A 21,118-nucleotide genomic window follows, 5' to 3' on the forward strand; every position below is an offset into this window, starting at 1 on the left:
TTTTCTACATGTTCTGACAATTTAAAATAGTGAGAAGAGAAGAAAAAAAACCAGAGTCTAAATCAGATAATAAGACTGACTGATCTACAGGATTTCTTAGTCAGGTAGCTTTATATATGGGAACAGTCTTCATCTGCTCTTTGAAACTGGATACTTCTAAAGTCGATTAAATATTGAAGTAGGTTACCTGGTCTGTAAGAAGTAAGGCAGAGAGACTCAAACTGATGTGATGAAGCTCCCATCCATTCCAGACTGGCCAGGGGTTTTAGGATCTTGCTGCAGTTCTCATACCTTGGACCCAAATTTACATGTAACAGCTAGAAAAAAGGAGCTTGTGCTAGACAGATAAGTCATAAAGAAAAGTAGATCAAAGTTGTGTTACTTCCACACAAGCTTAATTGAAACTGTGTGGTCACAGATGGAAAACGTGCTTTGGCTGACACCAAATGAAGTATAACAGCTTTTGGACAGGTGGTTGCTCAGGTTATGCCTGAGGAAGAGCAGTGGTGGCAAGCACCTTGTCCACAGTGTTGAGCTACTGCGATCACAAGCTCTCCTCTGTTCTTAGGAGTGATGATTACTCAGAATTACTTTGCTTTCTGTTGCTTTCAGAATTGGATTGAAATTTGATGATATCAACAATTTTCATTTGGTTGGTTGGTTTTGTTTTTAAAAAAAATACTTCAGTGACTTATTGAGATGGGAAAAAGAGTATCAGAGGTATTTTTTCTGTTCTTTTCTGGTGTGAATTTGTTGCTACTTGTTGCTAATGGTTTTTTAAAATGCCACCCATGCCTTTAATTCACAAGTTGGTGTCAAGCTTGGCTGCTGAGGCTTCTCTTCACAACCTGCTTATGGGATTCCACAGGATTTTGCAATTCTATTTATCCTCTTATTTGTCCATGTGGGCAGCTGTGCTGAGTTCTTACTTTTTGAACAGGTTTTTATAGTAGGATTGATCTTCACTGTGCTTTAAACAGATACCTGCATCTGAGCTAGTTGTCAGGGTTTCTTGAGTCTTAGCCTGCCTCAGAAGTTAACCTGTGTCTAACAGTATCTGCCATGAACTGCACCGTTTAACTTGAAAGGTGTTTTAATAATTCATTTGTCAGTATGAATCATGGTTTGGGCACATTCAAAGATCTAACATTAAGTAAGTGAAAGATGTAACAGTATGCTTTAAGGAAGAAACCCATTACTGCAAACTGCTGACTCCCACCTTTCCCTCCCCATGACTGGCTCTTCCACATGTTTGCAGCCAAGTCTCTATATTAGCCACAGTTTAGTTTGTCTGCATTAACCTTATCTTCTCTGAGTGCTCTTTGTTATATCTTGATTCTCTCTGGATTTGCAGACAATTTGGCAGGTTTCTTCTACCTCATTCCTAGACAAATAGCAATCATCAAACGTCACTGTCATACACTTGAGAAATACCTGAAAAGAAAATAATAGAGGTGGTGCAAAGGAAGTTTCAGCTACATGGGAAATGTTTCACTAACCTGTCATTCATTTGCTCACAGTATATCTTCAATATAAAAAGGCAAAGCTACCTGTTTGAAACAACGTGCTTCAGATTATCTGTTTTTGTTTGTTTTCTAGACAGAGTTCATCTATGTCCAAGCAACAAATAAACCAAAGACCTTCAAGCATGGTCAGTGAAACATCCACCGCAGTCACTACATCTGCTGTTGATACAAAGTCTGGCTCTAAGGTGAAGGAAAAAGGCTGTTGTTTCAGTTTGATGATTACAACTTCATTCACTTAATATTCAATGCTCTTTTAATTTTAATAGGGCATAGGGAATAGATTTAGCCTAGCAAAAAGTTTTTTACAGCATAGGAGCATCATATGCCCATGTGAGACTGTTCTGTGATAACTCAAAGTCTGTGAACTATGGAAAGCCTTGAGAGGCTTCTTCAGAACAGAAGTGTTTGTCATGCCAGTATTTCAGAAAGTCTTTTGATAGTCCACTGTATATGGCAGAAAGTGCTGCAGAGTACCAGGAATCATAATTTGCAGTTCTTATTTTTCCATGAAACCTTGATGCTGCTCCTCCTCCTAGTTATAACTGAGATGCTTTTCTGCCATCACTGTAGTGCACAAACAGGGCAGACACCCAGTGCCACCACAGAATATTTAACAATAGAAAAATTCATTATCTGCCATTGACAAAGGGCCTGTGTTTGTTATTGCACAAAATATCATAAAACACTTTACTTATATTCTACTGCTTCTTGGACCTTACAGTAAACTGTGGTACAGTGAGCATGGGAGAAGGCTGGGGGAAAAGTAGCAAAAAATAGTGAATGAATGAGCAGAAATAAGATCTGTTTCTTAGCTTTGCCTGCGGTTGTTGGACTTTGCAGTTCTGTTGGTTTTTGGTTGTTGTTTTTATAAATATGCAAGTGTGAAGCCTGTTAAGTAATTGAGTCAAAGAAAGGACTTTTGCCAAATAGGTTGCAAAGATATTATTATATATTATATTATTAGTTGGGTTCACATAAAATTAGACATACAGAATTGAGGGAATGTAAAGCAAAAAATTGAGGGAATATAAAGCAAAAAGATTACAGTAGTTCCCTGTCCTAGAAATCTACTTGTTCATAGCCAATTCAGTTAAATTATTAACCTTATTAAAAGCCATTTATATTGATTACAGTTGAAGGATATGGAAGAATAAAGATCTCTTTCAGTTTGAGAGTAAGGTACATTTGGAACTAAGACTGGTAAAGTGTCCGATTATGTTGATGGAAGTTTGTAAATGTTCTCGTGCTACACAGTGCTTTGGCCAAGTCAAAAGCATAAAGGACAGCAGTGTAATGCATTCATTACTGTCTCTGTGTTGAGAATGTTTAGGATGTTTTCTGTGCAAGGAAAGTAGTTGAATTGTTGCAGATAACTCATGGCTGCTGGTATTTTTCCAAGACAAACTGGTGAAGATTACAAGTAAATAAAGAGTGGGTCTAGCAATTGAGAGAAACAGGCAATGGTGACAGGTATGTGGTGGTGCCAGCTCTGTGGGACTGTCTGGAGCTGGAGTTCAGGGCCATTGCAGATGAATGTGCAATACTGAGGGGGAATTTCTGAGAGTTTCAATTTCTCCTATCTGAAAAAAAAATAAAAGATTTTTGTCTCAGTTTCTTAGAAATACTGAAAAGATTCTTGGGTACTTTTATTAGTGAAACACTGAGGGTTTTTTTAGTGGAAAAGGTTACAACTTGGACAGGTGGGGTTTTGGGTTTGGCTTTTGTTTGTTTTAGTTTATAGATGGAAAGTTATGTGTTCTTTTATGTGTAGAGTTTTATCACCACACAGTCTTCCTTTTTTCTATTTAGAAAATCTAAGTGGAAGGCTGTCTACATATTTCTGACTATTCAGTTTTAGAAAAACAAAACAAATGAGATAAAAAAAGAACAGAAACCCCAACAAAACCTAACCAAACAAAGCCCCCCACGTTATAATTCAGTTAGCAGCTTTCCTCTTAAGCCAGAGACTATGCATGGTAAGGAAGAAGGTGATGCAGTGATGAGAAGGGATTTGAAAATTTTGACTCTTGACATTTTGGCTTTTTGCAAAAATTATGAGTCATTCACAAACAAGCTGACATGACAAATGTACTCAAGTCAAAAGTGACTTCTTAGTCTTCAAGTGGCAAAGGCAGCTGCTCTGACCTGTGTTTTTCAACACATGACAATGATAGGAGAATATTTTGTTTAAAGAGAAGATGACTGCAGTACAAAGAGTTTAGAATAGATACCTTTTCTTTTAAACCGAATTTGTATTCTGGCCAGTGGAAGCAAGGCATGACATTAGTATCTGTTTTGTTTTGTTCCAGAGCATGATGAGGTTATTAATACTAGAGATTATATGAACATCTTAATTACATAAAGCAGCATAAAGTGACCTTTTGTTTCTGTTATGGGTATTGTATTGCTGTAGGATACACAGCCTTGGGAAAACTTCTCCCTCTCACAATGTAATAAAAATTGCTTGGCCTTTTTGCCCAAGTCCAGGGGTGACTTCTATGCATTTTAAAAAAAATAAGTAAGGGTAGAAAATCATAAAGTGCTTGGTTGCTGACAGGAGATCTGATAAAAATTTAAACCCTGCTGTAAGACCACATCAGTTATACTTGAACTGTGCCTCTGTTTATTCACTCTTCCAGGGATAAATATGAGACAAAAATTAGGAAGCTAAATTCTGTACGTTTTGGGAATTGATTTGTATTCAGCTGCAGAGCATAGGTTTTTTACTTTCAGAGCCTTGAACAGTTAAGGCCTTATTATTTTTCATCACCCTTGTAATGATGCTTTTGCATCTAATGTGGGCACTAGTGGTTTTTTATATTCTGAATTGATTACTTCTCATTTTTCTTAAAAGCAAATGCATATGGCCTGGTCCTGTGATGAAATGATCCTCCAGAGCTTGGCTGTCCTCATGACAGAGCTTTGAGTTTTCATTTGGCCACAGATTCACAAGTTATATTTTGAAATATTTAGAACAGCAAACACGAAATGCCTGATGTCTTATGTTTTCCTTTCTTTAGTGTCAGACTTGCTGCTTGTAGGTCTCTGAATACTCAGATTTTGTGGCTGTAGTTGGCGCACTCTCTTTGCACAAAGCTAATGCTCTGCAACTTGTTATCTGGGAGTCTTAGCATAGTGGTGGTAAAGAAAGAGACTTGTACCATTCTCACCTGGCTTTTACTGTAAACTGGTATTGCCAGCTAAATGCTAGGGGCATTTGCTAGAATATTTTATTATTATATATGCTGTCTTCTAGTCCAGGTGCTGCTTATAGAAGCAGTAGGCTGAGATATTTTTATGATGTCATCCCTTGCACATGACAAGTGTGCTTGTTTCCAGAGCTGCTGTTTGTCTGCAGCTAACAGAGCATCAGTACTGTGCCTAAGTGTGAGAAGTTCAAGCAAAAGAGAGACATTGTAGATAGGAGACAAGGGAGTGAACCTCGACAGCTTTTTGCTTGGACAAGTTTGGAGCAACTGTAAGAGTGGTTTGTGCAAATTGAGTTCTTAAAGCCATTGAAGTAGCAAACTGTACTGAGAATGGAAAAGTACTGACAGATATTTATCTGAAGATTCTGGCTGTCTTTTCCCAGACTGATAGGTTTTCCTTGTTTGTTTTTGAAATAGTTTTGCTCATGTGAGTCAAAACTGAGGTTAAACTAAAACACAAGGCATTACCTAGTCCTTATGATTTCCACTTACTGCTGTCTAGATCTCTTCCTTAGCAGCGTCAGTCTGTCTTCTCTCTTTGTTTGCAAGGTCAAAGTCCAGGTATTTTATTAAGCTATCAACGTTGTTTGAATTTAAACAGGAAAGAAAACCAAAACTAACCCAACACCCCCCTAGACAACAAAAAGCAAGAGCAGGACTGATGTGCACCAAGCCCTGTGTTTATAGGAGGCTTGTATCATTTGCAGAGAGAGACTTGGATGCAGCTCTTGTAGCACTCCCAGCAATACTTCCCAAGCACACTGAAACTTTGGCACTTTCTGACTGGAGTCACCAGTGTTGCTGCTCTTCAGCTGGGAGCTAGCAGACCATCCTGGCACTGATATGTTTATGAAAGTGGAAGATCGACTTTACTGTGTTGTAAATGTCTATTTACTTGCCCTTGAAAAATCTATAAATACCTTGTTACTGTGTAATGAACTTTGAATTATTGCAGTGAGGTTACTTGTAATACAAAATGAGTTTCAGTACAGATTAAAAATCTCTGCTATGCCACCTTACAGGTTGTGAAGTCTGGAAACAAAGTTCATAGCTTTGGAAAGAGAGAGCAAGCTATCAGGAGAAATCCCAATGTCCCCGTTGTAGTAAGAGGCTGGCTACACAAACAGGTATGCGTGTGATCATCTGTTTCTCTTCATATCCTTCAGTACAATCATCAAGTAAAAGTAACGGCCTTCCAAGTAACTGAAGATGAGAAGCTCAAATGTTGGTGATGCAGAACAGTATTGGGTACTCCCTAAAGCTACCATAGTGATAGGCATGTGTGAAAACCAAGTTTTACATAGAGGTTTGATTTAAAAGTGGGAGCTATGGTAAATGGACATCACCATCAGGGTTGAATGTTGAGGCTCTAACTTTTGTTCTCTGAATCTGGTTATTTTCTCTGCCTTACTCTGCTGGCTTGCTGCTGTGTTGATCTCAGCCTCCCCCAGAACGTGCTATAAACCAGAGATGGGCTGTTAGGGCCTTACTCCCTCTGCTTGCTTATGCCCTTATGCCCTGATCAAAGTCTTAATTCTAACCCATATGCATTTCGGTCCCAGAAGCAGGACAGAGAAAATGAAGGGAGGCTGGGATCTATTTACCTCAATTTGCTGTCACTAAAACCAGTGTCTCCAAAAAAGCTGCATTATAGGATTTCAACCAACAAATAGAATGATGGGCAGTTCTTATTTCCAGTCCCTGCCATTATCTTCTGTGGCTCCAGGAGTGTGGCTGGAGGCCTTTGCAGTGAAGACTGAGGTAAAGAAGTCATTGGTAGTCAGCATCCATCAGATGATCACCTGAACTGCAGCAGCTAGGTTTAGGGATAAGTAGGGGAAAGTTGAAATCTAAGGCTTGCAGTTATAGTACAGGAAAGTGAAATTGCTGACAACTACCTGCTTCCTTGTGCATGGAGAGCTGTATCCTGCTATCAAGTATGACATCCACTACCCAAGTCCATTAGTTTTCAGGACAGAATCAGAGCTTAGTATGTGTTGACAGTATTGTAGCATGAAAAAGAAAAGGGAAGAAAGTCCTTGAATTCTTAACGTGACTGCAAAAAGACGGGAAATACTATCTACAGTGTTCCTCTGCCTATTTCCTTCTGTCTCTTTACCCCTGTTTGCAGGCACTTAAAGCCTGAGGATGTTTTTTGTGCTGCTGGTCTCATCAAAGTCTACCTCAACTGAATAAGATGAACTTGCTTCAGTTACATTCTGGCAATTTTAGAAGCTTCTAAAATTAATTCAATGTAAATATTACTCATTTTGACAAGGTGATATATATAGAAGTATATATAGAGAGATTGCCACAGGCATAGTATACTTCATTAAAATTTGCACATTATGGACCCTATTTTGTTTCCTGAGGAATGTTTGATTAGATTACATTTTAGGCATGGGTAACATATGGGAGAGTGACTGTAGAATTATAGGGGATCATTGTCTGAAACATGAGGTCGTACTTCACAGCTGTGGAGTGATTTTCATCTTCATCTACAAATAACTCATGCTTTGATTCTTTGTTGCAGATAAAGCTGTCTAGACAAAATATGCACTGGCTGTGTAGGTTAATCTGAATGCTGTTTGGGATGCAGGTTTAATTATTTAATCAAAATTAGCAGTTGGAATATACTGCCCTGATTGTTCTGTGGCTAAATGTTTTGCCTCTTATTTCTCTTAGCACGTAATGTTTAGCTAAAATACAAACCCACTTGTTATTTCCAATTGCTGCCATATTTAGTTTGAAGTATTCCTGGGCACAGCATTGTATGATAAGCTGTTAGGTTTCCATGAATGAAGTGTTTCACTTTTCTTGTATTTCAGGATAGCTCTGGAATGCGATTATGGAAAAGACGATGGTTTGTGCTTGCTGATTATTGTTTGTTTTACTACAAAGGTGAGTAAGCATTAGCTGGATTGAGTTAGTCTGTAAGCTGTTCCAATGACACTACAGGCATAAACTTATAAAACTCTGCAGAAACAGTTAGGTGTTATGAGGAGATGCACAGAGAAACATTTACTCACTCGTATGTTTTTGATGTGCAGCAAATTTTAGGCCAGAAGTGGGGAATGAGTGGGTACTGTACAGTCTTTTGTCACTTACCTTTGATGTATGACAAATGTTTTATGTTGTAAAACATTTGGCAGCAATACCATATGTGGTCTGTGTTGTGTTACCTAGTTGCTTGCACTTGGAAAATTATTTTTTGAGACCACGTTGTGGTCACATCAGGGCAACGATTCAGCTTTAATCCAAGGGACAGTGTAAGAGTAAGAAGTTGTGAATCAAATATTCCAACCAAAAAAGGTTAGATGTGATTTGAGGCTGACCTAGGAATGATGGTATTACATAAGGTTATTTCAAAGTCTTGAACATTGTGTAGCGTGTCACAGTTTTTGGAAAGCATTACAGAATGTGAAAGTCAGATTCATGTTTCTAGGCACTGCATTTCTGCTGCTGATCCAGAAGTAATAGAGGTTTCTTAATTATAGCAATTACCCTGCATGTAGAATGCTACATGGAGGGTCCATTATGTTATACAGTTTGTCAGAATTAATTTGTCACCACAAGCTTTATTCTTGAAGCGTATTCTGTCTGAACCTAAAAAAAATCAACTCCCCCAACAAAAACTCAGGAAAAACCTACCTTTTTTTTTTTGGTAAGTGCTATTTCTTTAAAAGCAAAACATGTTTCTCCAAATATTATTAGTGTTGAGTCATAAGAAAATTCAGATCAGAAGAGACTTCAGGAAGTATCTAGTCCAACCACCTTGTGAAAGCAGATTCAAGAAAGAAGGCAGCCCAGATTGCTCAGAGCTTCATCTAGTAAGGCACTGAAAACCTCTAAGAATGGACATGGGACAGTTTCCCTGGTTGTCCTCTTCCACTGCTGCTCTGTCCTCACAGGGAAAATTCTTTTCCTTATATCCATTCTTAACCACTCTGCTTTCTACCCAGTGGGCTGTTCTCTGTGTGCCTGTAAAGCAGAAGGTATTGCTACCTCGCTAAAAAGTGCAGTGAATTAAATTTTCTCTTTTTTGCTTTGTTCCACAGACAGCAGAGAGGAGTCAGTTCTGGGCAGCATACCATTGCCTAGTTACGTAATCTCTCCAGTTGGCCCTGAAGATCGCATAAATCGCAAATTCTCTTTTAAGGTACTGTTAAAAACTTAATAGCTAATTGGATTTTACAGTAGTTACTTGCATTAGAAAAGCTGCAGTTGGAAAGAGGAACCTTCTCTCTAAACCCGTTTTGTGCTGAAATTATGATTGATGTCTGCTCAGCTCAGACTTTCTCTTACATTTTGATTTTTGGGGTGTTTTACAATGGTAAACTGCCTTTTATTGCTTTCAGTTCTATTTTCAAGTGGATAATGGTTTGAAATCTATTAAACAAATATTAGCTTGGGAAATGCGTTTGAAAAAAAGACCCACTGCACTTTGTGGAAATGTTTATTGTACTTTCTCAAATGCATTGAATGTGAGGTAGCAGGACAAGCTACAAAGGAACCTTTGTTGAAGAAAGACATTCCACTGCAATATTTAATGAGTGCAATTAATACAGCTCTCCTCTTCTAGAGCCTTTTCAGATGAAGAAGCACATACTGGAAGAGGAGGACTCCGTGTACCTCTAGGCTGTTTCTCTTGAAACACTGATTCTCTTGAATCACTGTTAATGAAGAGTGGGGGAGGAGATAAAGTAGTGATAGTATCTAGTTATTTTGGAGTTAAACAAAAAAACAAACCCTTTTTTATTTTATTGAGAGTGTGTTTATAAATGTTAGTTGAATTTGTATTAGGGCTGTTGACCAGTTTAACACTACCAGTGATAAAGAGGGTAAAAACTCCTCTCTGTGTGTTTCCGAGCAGTACATTCTGTAGGCAAGCTTTCAAGTTAGCATTGTCAAGCTGTGCCTGTGCTTTCCTGTGGTGTAGAATCCATGGTGTGATCATTGTTAAACTTTTTCAAAAACAAATGCAGACTCCTCTCTTCCTTTTAGGCTGTTAGGAGCTCTACCAGGTCTTCAGTCTGAGCTGATTTCTGAAAGTCAGCATGAGCCAGTAACCTGCAACTTGCAATGTTACTTAAAAACTGATAGAGAAATAGGGAATTGATAGCAAAGGAAACTTTCATCCTGAAATCTTTGTTAAAAAAAAGCAACAACATACAGTTCTGGTATTAGTTTGCTGGACTAAACTCTGCTTTAAGTTTCATAATCAACTGCAGACCTGATGCTGGAGTTTAACTTTGTTTAGAACCAACTCCTAGGACAGCAGGAGGATTCTGTAAGATTACTGTTGCGTGGACCCCATCCAGCACTGATGTACAGTGGTCCTGGAGTCAACTGTGGCACACGGTGGCAGGAGCGTGGCTGTACTGGCATTCCATCACTCACCAGCCATTACCTTATCTAATCTGTTCAGTAGACTTTGATATCCAGAGTGCAGACGGACATTCTGTCTCACAATATAGAGCGGCCAGAAATAGAAAACACAAGCAGATTAAGCCCAAAATAAAGATAAGACTTTTTCACATGTAAGTCCTGAATGAGTGGGAGAATGTGTGTGTCACCTTTTACATTTGACCTGTCGTTGATTCAGATTATTAGAAATGCTCTGTTTCAACAGAGGTATTGGCTCCCCTTTGTAAGTGGCTGTTTTAAATAACAATGAGTGTTTGAAGCTAGAGAAGCAGCCAAACGACAAAAATTTTCAATATTTTATTTGTAAAATGAAAGGAAGCAAATTTACTTATGGGGAAAACATCCATGTGTTTCCTGTGATAAACTTAGAGGGTCTATAAAAGACATATTCACCAGGACGTACGTTAAACTCTGCTAACTCTTAAAATGCACACCACACGAGTTCTCAAAATTCGATCTCTTTTATCATCTCCCGAGGCCCACATTTAAGCTTTTGTGTCTCTTTGGGTGTTTAACAATTGTAGGCCTGCAGAACTGTGTGCAGGCTTTCAAATGCAATCGAAACCTTACTTTGAAGTGTAGCAGGCTGTATGTTAAATTGTTTTCTTCACAAACACTGCTTTTAAGTATCTGTCTTGACAAATTTTTCACCTTGTTTACTTGTCCCAAGCAAAGTGCTGTGACTAAGCTGTAAGCTACTGTCAGTAAGCTGTGTGACAGCGTTTTAGAACTCTGGATCCTTGCTGTGCATCTAGTTCAGTAGCTAATATCTTAGATACAGCAATTAGATGATGTAAAAAACATATTTTAGAATACAGGTTTTTTACTGATACATAAATATGAATGATCACAAATTCACTGTATAGATTTTAATGTGAAAATATTTTCATATCATTAATATATAGCCACAGATACTCCCTGTGATTAACAGAATTGGCTGCACTTTTTAGTAATACAGCAGTCTTAAGCATCAATACTATCAGTTTATGAAGGTTCTTGTCATTGCTGTCTGTTTAGAAGCCTCCTTGTCCTCAATCTTGAAAACTGTTTTTAATTGATCTTTTGTATGTTAAAATATATGGGAGAATACTGAAAGTAAGCTCATTGACATGAGTAGGACAGTAGCACATCTTGAGGCACTTGGAAGGCCTACCACTGTTTGCTGTTAAAGAAAACACAACAAAGCAAGCAACAAAACTTAATGCAAAGATGATGTATGCAAGTATACATTTGTATTTAGTGCATATCTTGCTACCAGATAAAATCACTGAAGGATACTCTGGTGTTCTTCTAAGAGTCAGGAATTAGAATCATAGAATCTTAGGAATTTTGAATTATTGGGCATGAACACAACAGCTCTAGATATTAATGACATTTAGAGTAGTCTTTTTGTTAAGTATTTTCTTTGGAAACGTGACTCTTTTCATGATTTTAACTTGTTGAACTTTTTGTCCTTGTCTTGTCCTATTGGTGTGCTCTTGGGGTTTACTGTCCATTTCTCCTGCTGTGCATTATGGGAGAGAGACTGCTTTTCTTCTCAATCTATCCACATTAAGGCATCTGAATGCATGAATAGGTACCAATATTATTTTTCCCTGTTGTGTGTGCGGTCTACATGTGCTGTGTTATAGGCTTTTTAGTATGCTGTAGCCATCCTAATAGCTATTGCTTTAAAAAACAGCACAAACAAAAAAATCAGCCTGCTAGCTTCTGTGTCTGCTACCAGTGACAGCTACAGGATGTTAGCACAAAGTGGCTTTCTTCTATAGAAAACATGCTACTAATAAATAACTGAAATAGACTTGAATTTTTCTGTAACCATTTTGATATATTACAGACTCTAGACTGTTGTGTTTGTGGTAGTAGCACACCATCTCCATTATCCCTTGTGAAGCTGTGAATTTTTATGGCTCTGATAGCTTCAGTCTCTCAAGGGAGAACAGTCCGACATACTTAGCATTTTTATGCCTTTTTCACCCACAGCCTCTTAGGCAATGCTTTCAGCTAGGCTCATCTTGCACCACTGAAAGGGAACCTGAAAGGCAGATGGGTCGTGTTGATCAGGTCATGCAGGTCAATTAAGACAGACAGCTCTTAAATCCATTTATTCGTGTGGTACACAGTCTGTGCAGATAGTTATCCAAGGTTCTGGGTTTTTTTAATCAGCAAGTATATAACCTGTGAGTGGTAGAGTCCTATTGTGTTATTTGCAATCTGTCTTTCTGCAGGAGGCACTTCAGTTGTGAATTCTAGAATCATCTTTGATGGACTCAATGTAGTCAGTGAAGTCAAAAGGTCCAGTGTTAAAATCATTGTTTTCCTTGACATCTGGGGCTGACATTTTTTTTTTCCTTAGACTGGGTACTAATCATAAATAGCAATGGATTAGATGCTTCTGAGTTTTACTTGTTTTGACTAATTTGAATGGTTCTAAAATGGCAACCCCTCCTCCCACCCCATCCATCCTGTACCCTGCCCCATCCCAAATGAGATAACAACAAAGAAAAAAAGAAACAACAAAAAAAAATAACTTAGCCAGGCAAACATGAAAACAAACCTTTAATTCCTAAACACCCAGTTGATAAGCCCCACTGTTTCAGGTATGGAAGTCCTGCTCTCCTTTGTCAAGGTAGGCAGCTAATGGTGGCAAGGAAGAAACCACCTCATATGCCCTTACCAGCCAACACCATAGGGAAGCAGAGGCTCCCTCAAGCAGGAGAGATTCTTGGACTCCTCTGTGTCCCACTTTCCTCCTTCTCCTTCTTCTGTCTGGCTGTTTGGCTGTAGTCTCAGCCTTTTCAATGTGGATGGGATGGTCAGTCCCTGGACTGACCCCTGAGAGGGCTCCAGTTCACCTGAAGCCATCTTTCTTGGGCTGCACAGGGGAAGGGTCATGTTTCACTTGCAGGCTGCTATAGAAAAGTGATCTTCCCACAAAACTTAAGAGTGCTGTAATAGTTACTAGTCTCTAAGATGATGGTAATTTGGAAAATTCAGGGTAAACAGCTGAAATGACAGAATTTAGTGCTGTACCCTGGTTAAATACCTTGGGTTTTGTCAAAGCTACTGTGGTGTTTGTGAAGCTATCTGTGATTGCAGAGTGGGTTTTTCAATTTGGAATAATGAGGGGGAGAGGATTTCATCAAAATAATCAAAAGACCAGTCATTTAGGGAAGATCTGTGAAATATATTTAACCCTTAAAAGAAGATGGAGCCAAATTAAAAAGTTGAGGGTTTTGTATTTTGTTTTCTTTATAAAAAGCCCAATCTCAGCAGCATTTCATGCCTTTAGCTTTTGTAAGTGACAGTAGATGCAGTTTTACAAAAAGCAGTTTAAATTACTGCTTTTGTTTTTAATACCAAGCTTTCAAGCTGAGTATATTGTTCAGTTGTGGGGAAAGTTAAAAAAAATAAATCTTTCCATACTGATCTGGAGCACATCAATAAAATATTTGAGGAAAAATACAGTCAAGTGTTTCAGAACTAATACGACTTAGTAATACCTATACTATTGCTTATACAAATGTGGACGAGAGTTGATTAAATTCATTTAGCCTGAAGTTAGAAAGACATTGCATATTGAGTCCTGAATATATTTACAGAGGAATTCATAAATCCCCCTAGTTTGCAGTGGAGTTTCATGGAGTATTTTGGTATGCAAAGGTACGTGTCAGTATTTTATGTGCAGTGGTAATTCCATCAGTATTACTAACTTGGCAGTAAGTCTTATGATTTTTGCAGCTACTGCAGAGGTTCAAGTGCACGCTTTAACCAAAAGATCTTAACATGCATTATAACCAGTTCTTAAATAAGCAGTTTAATTGCTTGACTTGTAAGTTTTTTGTCTGTGTTTTGTTTGAATAAATTGTTTTATTAAATGAGCTGGGAAAATTGGCTTACTTATGCATGTCTCAGTGACAATATCTTTAATTTGTTTTTTATGATAGTTACGGTGAATTAAATGTATCAGTTAAGAGAAAATGAAAAGCTGAAATTTCCTACGATGAAAAGCAGAAGAGCTTCACTTCTTGCTTAATAGTGTGAGGAGGAGGAGGTAGAAGACTTTCAGTGAACATCACAAAGTGCCATTTGAGTTTGCTGCCACCCTTGTGGCAGCGTAACAATTTTACCCCAAAATACAAGAAACAGTCAGAGAATCTGGAAAGGGTTTTTTAGAAGATTTCAGGAAAGGGATTTTTTTAAGATACTGGGGGGTGAAAAAATGGGAAGGCTGTCTGACTTGTCTTTCTTTTTTCTTTCAGGCTGTTCATACAGGTATGCGGGCATATATTTATAATAAGAATTCTGTTATCGGCTCTCAGGCAGAGCATTCAGGGATGCGGACGTACTACTTCAGTGCAGATACCCAGGAGGATATGAACGCCTGGATCCGGGCTATGAATCAAGCTGCTCTTATGCAAACACGCTCCTCACTGAAGAGGCAAGTACCATACAGAAATCAGTCTTGTAAAGCTTTAAATCTATTTACATTATATATATGTGAAATCAGATCGATGATGTTGATTTCAGAAAGCGCTGTTTGTCAATGTGTACATCAAACTAATTCCCATTTTAAAGAAGTCACTCTTTTTAACTGCGTTCTGTTGCAAATAGTTTAATCTGGAGTTCGGCTTGTGTGCCTGCATTTAGTGCCATGGATGAATTTCTGTGTATGTATATATATTTTTTAGGATATTTCAGTTATAAAAGTGCAGTTTTTCTGGACAGATTCATACATCTGCAACAGCTGATTTGCAGCCTTGAGGAGAGATCAGTAGAAGGGAAAAGACAGAAGAGTATTAAGCCATTTCAAGCGAGTGTTTAGAACTAGGATAAAAGTGGTGTTAGGAGGGAGAAGAATGTTGAAGATGGGTAAATCGTAAGTGCATAAAGTTATGAATATTAACAAGTTCACGAAGATATTAACTGCCTTTACTGCCTTTTATTTTTACTTTGGTGGTCTTTAGTACTTAAGTTTTTTAAGTTGTCAGTGTAGAAAGAAAGCACTCTTACAAAAGGTGGTTGTTCTTTGTCCCATTGTTCTTCATTGCTGATAGCAGCAAACAAATTCAGATGTGCCTTCCTGTGCTTCCAGTTTTTCCCTTTTCTTAAAATTGATGTAGCTTTCTTGATGTGTTGACTTTGGAATGTGATTCTTTCCCAACAACTCTTCGTGAAAGAAGACTCTGTACTGTGAGGCAACCCTGCTTTTAACCCTGGGGGCTGTGAGGATTAAAATGTCATGGTGCAGTTTCTCAGGGTATTTTGTGCTACTGCTTACTTTTGGCAAATCAAATATAAACAAAAGACCAACATCTCTTTCAAAACTTGGCATCCTGGGGTTTTTCTGTGTTGAGATTTAATGTAAATTTAAAATAACATATAACCTCTTACCTTTTTTTTTTTAATCTTCTTTATAAAGGTAGGAAATAATGTAAATGAAAAATGGAGAAGTCTGGCATGCTAGAAATATTGATCTAGTGTCCTTACTCTTAGTTGGCTGTTCACTTTGACAGGCTAAGTAGACTGAAATGAAAACAGTTGTTTCATGGCACTTACTCAGAATTCACCATTCATAAAGCTTTCAAGAAGCTGAACTTAATTTCAGAGAAGATGAAGTGCTACTCAAAGATCAATGATACTCCATCAAGTTATAATGAAAAAAGATGTGGTTTTGTCATTGAGAGGAGATGAAGAAAATTGCGAATGAAGCACGTGACATATCAAAAGCAACATAGAACTTTTAGGATCCTTAGACTTAGTATAGTTTAATAGCAAGATTTCTGGTATGGAATTTTTGAGTTATATTTAGATGATAAGGTGAAGAGGTGAACTACTGTGCATTGCAGCATGTATTAGGAGCAACAGGGATTCTTTATTTGCAGGAGTAGCCCCCAGGTTAGATATTTCCTGGACAATGGTAGTACTGACTCAGATGTAGATATTTTTCTGTCCTCTTGGCCAGAAATGACTAGTCCTTAAGGCATCTACAAAGATATGAAAGACTTTTTTGACTTTTGAAATGAGCAATTGGCAGTTTGGGTTTGGTTTTTTTGGCTTTCAGTGCTTCCCAGGATAGGAACAGTTTCTTTTTTTTACAGTTGTTCATACGTAATATCACCCAAGTGGAACACCTCTTTCATACGGTGTTGGTATTTTCAGTCACTTTTACAAATGCATATGAGTCATTCCTATTTCCTTCATAAAGATAAACTTTTCATAAAGGTTAACTTTTGTCTAACTGGAGTAACAACTGAATTTTGCTCAACACGCCACATATCTCACAGCTTGGAGAAGGTGCTTTCACAGGTAGCCTTTCCAAAATAGTAACAGGACCTCATCAGCTTCTCCCAATTAAGCAGTGGTCACTACTGACATGTATTCTCTTTTCAGGGAAACTGAAAAAGTGGATCAGCAAGCTGTTCCCCAAGTCAATCATGTGGATGCCTGTAAAGAATGTGTGAAGGCAGAGATTAGAGATAAAAAAGAAAGTTACAAAAAACCAGCTGAAATGCTTGCGTATGATAAGTGTGAAGAGATAAGAAGAGAAAAAGAGGAGGAACAACGTTACATCCACAGAAAAGGAACTCTGGAAACTAAGAAGGGAAAGGCTAAGCATGCCTTAACAGAACCTGATTCATTATTTGCAGACTTAACAAATGCATCGAGGTCCCAAGTAACTCAGCCTCAGCCAGCTGAGAAAAATGGAACGCTTCCGAGTTCTTTAAGTGTGAGTGCTGGGCTAGTGGAACAGAATGGTACCGGCTCGTATAAAAGAGGGTTTGTTCCCAGAACAAATCCAGATAAACAGACTCAAAGAAAAAGTAACATGGCTCAAGTGGAGCACTGGGTAAAAGTCCAAAAAGGAGACACAAAAAGGTCAGTAATAGGCCCAACTTGAAATAAACTGGTATTTCCTTAAATGTAAGGAATACGTGTATTGCTAATCTGTGGAGTGTAAATCACAAGGATATTTTACAGACAATTGATAACAAAAATGACTTTCTTCTCCATGCAGAACGGGATTTCTCAGGTGTTTCTTATGTGGGAAAGCCAATATGTGTCTGTCTAATTCAATTCCTTTACTCCCATCACTATGTTTCAAACAGAAGAAGTGAGTTTAGAATGCTATTTCTTTTACTGATTTTTATCACTGTGGATGTTTAAAACTTCTTCAGATTTGCTGCAGTTTAAAAAGCAGTGTATCAAGTGCAGCCCTCACATCTTATTTCTAAACAACTGCACATTATACATTAGAGATTATAATTTGTTTTCCACTTAAAAGTGGAAATGCTGATAAAAATAGTGAGTGTCACTTCTCTACTTCAGGTCATAGCAGTGACAATGTGCCTGTCACCTATTGAAAAGTCTTTATGTGTGAGTTAGTGAAGAGGTCCTAGGATGTTCCCATGGTGTCCAGAATTCTCTTTTTCCTCTCTTAGTCCCTGAAAATTAGCTAAATTGTAACAAGAGGTGGAATGCACACAGGAATGCTTCTGTAATTTGTAAATCTCATAACTGCTTTGTTTTCTAAGTGTGCAATCACATTAGATCCCAGTTGAAGTAACGCACATATGTGCCTGTTCAGAATGTCACCTTGTGTGAAGTGCTGGCAGTTGGGCTGCGTGCTGCATGAGAGGATTTTTCAAATATGGATGACCTTCTGAATTAGTTCCGTATAAATTTGCTGAAATGTAATCATAGGCATGTGGTTTATAGGAGGGAGAAAACATTTGGGGCATTTGCTAGATGCTTCTTGAAGCTAATGTTTGTATTTTTGGATCCAGTAAGAAATTTAAGGCTTCCTAATTCTCTTGGGAAGTCTGTTCTTCTATTCTCTTATCTTTGGAATTACCCTTAAAGAGGTTCTCATACCTTTTTGGTTTTATTTAATGTTCTTCCAGGCAGTGGTAAAGTCAGTTCACTTGCATCAGTTTTGCTTGGGTATCAGTCAGTGCTTCCTGAAAAAATATGACTTGAAGTATTGGGTATGTTATTTCTTACATGCACAGATGTGTGAGTCTCAAATAGTGTAGAAATTTAGCATAACTAGCAAGTACTTAAGAAAACTTCTGTTGTTTTTCATATTGGAGGTCTAGGCAGTGACCAGGCTTGACTGACAGCTAAGTGCTGTGTTCTTCCTAATTAACCCTCTCTGGTAAAGCAACTTCGGGCATTTATCAGGTGTACTGTTAAGGGAATACTACAGCAGGTAGCAGATTTTGTTCTAGAGGAAACCTTAACTGGGGCTGTTAAAGTTTTCAGAGAAGCTTTATGATAGTTAAATGCAGGGATATAACCAAAATCTAACTTTGTAGATACAGAGAGAGTGATTTTCTTCTTGCTGTAAGAACATTCTTTATGTTCTATTTTAGCTTGCTTGACCTTGTTTCCTTTGTCTCTCCCTGGCAAATGCAGTTATATTCACTATGTTCAGAATAAATTGCATGTTACCTTCTTAAAGATTAATGGGTTGATTTCAACCTCTCTGAAGTTGTTGAATTGCACTTAACTGATAGATAAAATTGGCATGTTAGTTGTCAAATACCTTCTTGACTTCAGGATGTAGAAGTTTAAATAGGGATGATAATTTGATGGACATTCCATTTTGATTTTAGTAAATATGAGTGGACCACATAATTTCTTAAGCTCCATGCTTACTGTTATTCTACCTGGAATGTTAAAAATAAAAGATTTAAAAGCCTTTATATTTTTGGACACAGAATGACTACAGCTTGCTTTGTTTCCTGGCTCAGGTGTGTAAAGATGCAATGCTTGTCAGCAAGTTGATTATAACAAGGAGGAACTCTTTCAGCTAGGGGCTTTCACAAGTACAGTAGTTTCTGTAATTATTTGCAGAGATTGCACCTTTTGTATAGATTTATATTTTTGTGGAAGTATTTAGATTTTTAAAAATTTTGTGTAGCACTTAGAACTCCTTACTCTCATTTTGGAGATTCATCTCTCTTAGACAACGAACTGACAGCAGCACTAAGGTTACATCCAGTGCAGTCATCTGTCCCCGCTTCTGTTCTCAGAGACAGGGAATACCTGTTTTGGTAAGGATCATGCCAGCCTTTGAGAGAAACTTAAAGAACTGGGAGAAGGTTTGAAAGGAGGCTTTCAGGAGACTTTGGTTTTAAGTAATTAAAGTTCAGGACCATCAAACAGCAGCTGTCCAGAAGTTATTAGTCTTTGATCTAGTTCCAGTGCCTGGGTAGACATAGTGAATGCATAATTGTAAAGATTCTGCTATTTCTAACAGTTTATTTGCTTTTCAAAAAAATGCATATAAATCTGATGAATATGAGCTTAATTTTTCCCAACTAAATGCAGTCACATTGGGGAATTTCCTTCCTTGCAAATATAGTGTTAAACATTTCTTGTTACACAGAACTTTCCGTTCCTTTCTGATTTACTTAAGGAAGGAACATTACTTGTCTTTGTTAGCTTCTATGCATTGCCATGAATGGACATAGTGTTTCCAGCAAATGTGTTTGTTTTCTGTCGAACATTTGTCTTCTGTTTTTACAGTATCTGCTGTGCAGTTGCTTCCTATTGCAGATCCTGAATGATTTCCATGGTTAATAATAATGTATTATGTCATCAGTCCAATTTTTCATTCTTCAGTGTCTGCTTTCCTTTTTATACTCTTTATACTTCATCATGCAAGAAAAGAGTCTCAAGAATAGTTGCTTTGGCTCATTTTTACTTTTAATCTGTGAGAAAACAATTGCTCACGGTCCCTTTTGGACTAATTTGAGTCGTTCAGGATATTGTTCCTTTCTTGTTACAGAAACCAGTAAGTCATCTTAGTGCCTATTTTTGTATGACTATTTTTAAGGGTATGAAACTTTGTGAGGTAGAAGCCACCTGCTTAAAGCCTGTCATCTCAGATAAAGTTGTCTCCCTACTTCACATACCAAGAAATTGCAACCTGCCTGCAAGTAGGCAGTTTTCTGTCTATGACATTCCTTGTGACATGTAATGCATGTGCAGTGTTGTTCTGTTTCCAGCAGGCTCAAGTATTGCATGAAGCCAGAGCTTCCCTGATACTCAAACTGTTGCTTTCATGCAAGCAGATTATAGTTCCTCTCTGATAAATTCATCCTTTCCTAAAAGAAAGGTATCATTTATGTTAGGTTTTTCCCTCCCCAAAGTGGTTTTGCTTCTGAAGCTGCTAGCCCTCATGAATTCATCAACTACCAGAAACTCTTGCTGATCTGAATACCTTTTTGTGTCCAGTCAGAAAATGACCACACAAATGGTTTCCAACATTCAGTAGTTTGTTGATGTCTTCAAGAGGGCTCCACTAGGTTTGAGTATAGGAATGGTCAAGCTCTTTTTTCCGCAAAGAAATCATCAAAAGAACGTCCTGGCTTCATGCCTATCTCCGATGTCTTTTTGAAGCATTAGCTGCCCCAAACATTCTCAGGTCTCGTTTCTACCTAGAGAAAACATGTTTCTGCCAACTGCTTCAATGTTTCTGTGGAAAGAATAGGCAAACTGTGCAGAACATACAGAGTAAACATGATGTGATGACCTAGGAAAATAAAACAGATTACTTGACTCCTAAATGCTGATCTTTGTCACCTCTATTCCTACTACCTGACTCTTTTACCCTTTATTGTGAAATTCAAGGCAACATCATGGTTCTGTAGCATGAAACAGCAGAGCTTTTGGGAATTTGTAGTCTCCCATGCAGTGCAGTTATTCTGCTTTCTGACACAAAGAATTATATCTTCTCAATAGCATCCATATTTCAGGATGGCCCAACTGTGCCAAATCCTGCAAGCAGAAATAGATGGAGGCTACTGAGCAGCAGTTACTGGTAGCATTTCTTTCCCTCTGCTTCTGTTATTCATGGGTGCTAAACAAAGATGTTATTTTTCCCATACTGCTCTTCCTTTCGTGAGGAATTCCTGCAATTCAGGCACCATCAGAGCTCCCTTTCAT

General features: G+C 38.0%; 1 protein-coding gene across 10 annotated transcripts in view; it reads left to right on the forward strand.

Annotated features, from left to right (window-relative positions):
- Positions 1-21,118, forward strand: part of PLEKHA7 (pleckstrin homology domain containing A7) — a 137,233-nt gene that overhangs the window by 82,253 nt on the left and 33,862 nt on the right. For 9 of the 10 annotated variants that reach the window (XM_064163613.1, XM_064163617.1, XM_064163614.1 and 6 more), the window contains 6 exons: positions 1,600-1,711; positions 5,758-5,862; positions 7,564-7,636; positions 8,794-8,894; positions 14,425-14,603; positions 16,556-17,041. In XM_064163613.1, coding sequence (XP_064019683.1) covers positions 1,600-1,711; positions 5,758-5,862; positions 7,564-7,636; positions 8,794-8,894; positions 14,425-14,603; positions 16,556-17,041 — 1,056 coding nt within the window. The remainder of the gene's footprint in view (positions 1-1,599; positions 1,712-5,757; positions 5,863-7,563; positions 7,637-8,793; positions 8,895-14,424; positions 14,604-16,555; positions 17,042-21,118) is intronic. The other variant, XM_064163616.1, reaches the window with a different exon arrangement.

The sequence above is a fragment of the Pogoniulus pusillus genome, chromosome 24 (genome assembly GCF_015220805.1).
Source record: "Pogoniulus pusillus isolate bPogPus1 chromosome 24, bPogPus1.pri, whole genome shotgun sequence".
In the NCBI taxonomy this organism is placed as follows: Eukaryota; Metazoa; Chordata; class Aves; order Piciformes; family Lybiidae; genus Pogoniulus; species Pogoniulus pusillus.